Raw genomic sequence first — 3,883 nt, forward strand, 5'->3', positions numbered from 1 at the left:
TAGGTTGTGATCACTGGCGACGTGAACTACAGCGATCCAGTTGTCCAGGATCAGCTGATGGATATGCACCAACAGTTCGAGAACCTAACGTACGTGGCAGAAGCTCTATACACCGAGTCCTGGCTGAGGGCCTGGCTCGGCTTCCTTGACAGAAACCAAGAATTCCTGGAACTGAATATCACGACAGAAGAGGACTTCATTGCCAATCTTCGAGAGGTATGTGTTTGTGTTTTTGTGTGTGTGTGTTTGTCTCTGCGTATTCTTGCTCAGGAATTGGTTGAGAGAAACTTTCTTGGGATCTGAAGCCTTATCGCCTGGGCGAGATGTCAAGCCAAGCTATGTTTTTCATGTTTGTCAACCGTTTTCACTAGATACTGTGGCGTGTCTTTTATATAACTCGCAACTGAGTTGGCTAATGTGTGTTACATAATCTCATGACATTATGGATCTGCGCTCTTCAGATACAGTACATTCTTCATTATTTTCGACAGATATACTTATCGGGTCCAGCCAACGTCTTCGCGCAAGATGTGGCCTTCAACGAAAACTACACTCGAATCAAAGCTTCCAGGTTCATAATCCAGACGCACAAGATTTTAGATGCTAATGACGATAAGGACATGATGGAGAAGCTGCGGCAGGTGGCTCGAGATTCTCCGTTCAACGTCACCGTGTTCAATCCCTTCTTTATCTATTTCGATCAAGTTAGTATTATTTGCCATTGTTGATTTACTTCTTTGTTTATAGTTTTGGATTTGAGGATGTATAGTGTTTATATGTCGATACAAGGAAATAGATCTAACTAATACCTTTACACTTTTTTCAGTACGTGTTGGTGAGGACTACGAGTATCCAAGCAATCTGCCTTGCTGCAGCCGTCATGATGGTCGTCTCGCTCATTTTCATCCCGAATCCCCTCTGCTCGCTCTGGGTCGCCTTCTCCATTGTCTCCATCGAGGTGGGCGTGGTGGGTTACATGACGCTGTGGGGCGTGAACCTCGACTCCATTTCCATGATCAATCTCATCATGTGCATCGGTTTTAGCGTGGACTTCTCGGCCCATATTTCCTACGCGTATCTGGCTGCCAAGGTCGACACGCCCGAGGAGAGGGTGCAGGAGTGCCTCTATGCCCTCGGCCTTCCCATCCTGCAGGGCGGCTTGTCAACCATCCTGGGCATCACCACGCTCATCCTCGCTCCATCGTACATCTTCATCACCTTCTTTAAGACGGTGTTCCTGGTCATCTTCTTCGGCGCCATGCACGGCATCTTCCTCCTGCCCGTGCTGCTCTCCCTGCTCGGCCCCGGCTCGTGCTCCAAGCGCAAAAATAAGGAGATCACTCCTCCCATGAAGGGCAACGGTCATCCCTTCTTCATACACGGCCAAGCCCTTCCCCCGCCCGGCCCGCACGACGCCAGCAGCCTGAAGATCCCTCGGCCACACAGCATGGCAGCCTCTCAGTCGGGGATTCCCGTGGCCCCGGTAGGCCTTGGTCGCTCCGGCGCCTTCCTTGCTCCCGCCACGCTTGCTTCCAACAAGGATGATGGTAACAGCCTGGAAAAGGATCTGGGACTAGGTACATCCGGCGAGGAGTCGAGCGAGTCGAGCCTTAGCAAGGGCGCCGCCAACCGCCGCGGGGGCCCGGATATCATACCTGGCAGCGGAGGACGCCGCGGACTTCCCATTCTAGAGGTATACAGCAATAACGGATATATCAGCGATGACCTGGAAGCCGAGGAGCGTCGCTCGGAAGAACGCCGTCTCGATCACTATGGCGAATGGGAAGACCCGCGTCGCAGCTACCAGAACAACCGGCCTTCACCCGAGCGCTCGTCGTCCGTCCATCGAAATGATTCATCCGCACGACCCGGGCAGCGCCAGGGACGTCTGCACTCCTCCGACACCCGGGAGCGAACCGAACTCAGGAGAGGTTCCTCGGCAACAAGGTCACACGGAGCGCGTCCCTCTGCAGATCCCCGCGGAAGGCACCGCGACCACCATTAACGACGTCACGCCCAAGTGACCACGTGCCATGGCCAAGTGTACAGTGTACATAGTGTAGTATGAATGGACAGGCCCAGCGCAGCTAGTCACTGGGCGAACACCCCCAATCCCATCTCTTAGTTCTCCCCAAGGGTTGTGTTTGTCACCCCGCGGATTTGTGCCATTCCGCCCACATTTCGACCCTGCTGTGTTCTCATTCATCAACATCAGATATGTTTGTTTGTCCTTGTCAAGGGGTGAAGCCCTTATATGAAAATAATTTCGTGTGTGTCTTGACAAACTGCACCGATTAGCGGGGTCGGTGGAAATAAATCATCTGTATTTATTTATACGAACTTTATTTTGTGTTGCAAAGGTACATACATTGTGGACAAGTGGACAACGACTCTGAACTAGCGTTGCAAGGGATAGGGCAGACCACAGACACGCACAACCTGCCGCGATGACAGTGGTGTTTACCGGTATGTCTCGAAGCTGTCGCCGGTCCACGATGTAGCAAATAGTGATTGGTAATGACAAATGCCAAAAGTTGCCAGAGCAGGTGTACTTAATCTGAGGAAATGAGTGAACTGTGATTCTCAAGAATAGTTTTTTGTGTGTATGTAACTGCTGAACAAGATAAATTAACATTTTGTACAAATTTTCATGAGATATCTTCCTGTTTTTAGAACGGTCAGGTTCACAGTGTTTCCCAGATTGCCAGTATCAGTGGCATGCTGGAGCTCAGTCTGGCTCAATAGTAATGTAATCGTTTTTAATATCATTTTAATGTAAACTGTATCAGTTACCACTTTGTCGACAAGTTTTGAGTAAAAAAAACATTCCCAAACTTGATGAACTCCAGATTGAAGTGTAGACTTTTACTATTATTCCATTATTCCATTAACTTCAATACTGATATTGTGTGATATAGGAATGAATCGTTATTTTATAATACTTTTATAATGAAAATTTGTTTTTAGAAATAAGGTTTGATAAGGTAGATGCTCGCAGGATGTTCGTCCTGAGAGGTAAATGTATATAGCATATAAATTTTATTTCAGTTTTCGTCCAAATTTAACAAATTCTGTTTTAGCTAAATCTCGCTCTCGCATTAGATTCACTTGGTTGGTTTTATCAGGGAAGTGGTTTGTTTTCCTGCATCAAAATGCCTTGCCAAGAGGTTATATTAGTCGGGTCCAAACACCTGCAGAGGAGTTGGATCCTTCAACCCATCCAGTATATAAGGCATCCAGTTAACCAAGTTGGATTCCTTATATCACGTGGTACTTGATGCATGGAAACTAGCCCTTCGCATGTAGTTGTTACAGGGAGAATAGGGTCTTCTTAACAACTAGCTGAAAAGGCTGTTGAATTAGAGACCAGAGAGCTGCTCGTGGCAGAGATACTTCCCTGGCGGTTATCTTTAAAGTAACTGTCGAAATCCTGGTGGCCGACTCGATGCATGTGCATAGCCTGTCTAAAAAATGAGCAGCATTGTCGAATGTGGTAGTTTTTGTAATGATTATTTTATATGATGTTTATATTAACTACACTGCCCATGTGCGCTGTAAATAGCATTGGCAGACGACCATGTTCATGTTTTTCTTAACCCTGTAGTGTTTCTGCTCATAGAAAAGCAGAGACTTGAGATTTCGAGAAAACGCCTTGACTCGTGTATAACGAAATATTGATACTTGTAAATGCCTCGACCAGTTCATATATGTATTTATAGGCGAAATCATAGACAATGAAAAGACGTGTAAGAAGATTTGTTGATTGCCGTAAGCATACGATGGAGTACTACAGAAGCGTCACCAGATTCAGTATTATTAAGCCCCTCTACATTTTACATGTGCAATGATAAAAAATGTCACTAATAAACCCAGGTTTCTTAAT

The 3,883-nt window shown here is 46.7% G+C and overlaps 1 protein-coding gene across 10 annotated transcripts in view; it reads left to right on the forward strand.

Moving 5' to 3' along the window:
* The window catches only part of LOC125047058 (patched domain-containing protein 3-like), a 138,959-nt gene extending 135,076 nt beyond the window's left edge, over window positions 1-3,883 (forward strand). For all 10 annotated transcript variants that reach the window (XM_047645171.1, XM_047645162.1, XM_047645143.1 and 7 more), the window contains 3 exons: window positions 4-216; window positions 492-704; window positions 827-3,883. In XM_047645171.1, coding sequence (XP_047501127.1) covers window positions 4-216; window positions 492-704; window positions 827-2,005 — 1,605 coding nt within the window. In that variant the 3' untranslated portion in view covers window positions 2,006-3,883. The remainder of the gene's footprint in view (window positions 1-3; window positions 217-491; window positions 705-826) is intronic.

This window comes from Penaeus chinensis, chromosome 4, assembly GCF_019202785.1.
Source record: "Penaeus chinensis breed Huanghai No. 1 chromosome 4, ASM1920278v2, whole genome shotgun sequence".
Classification (NCBI taxonomy): Eukaryota; Metazoa; Arthropoda; class Malacostraca; order Decapoda; family Penaeidae; genus Penaeus; species Penaeus chinensis.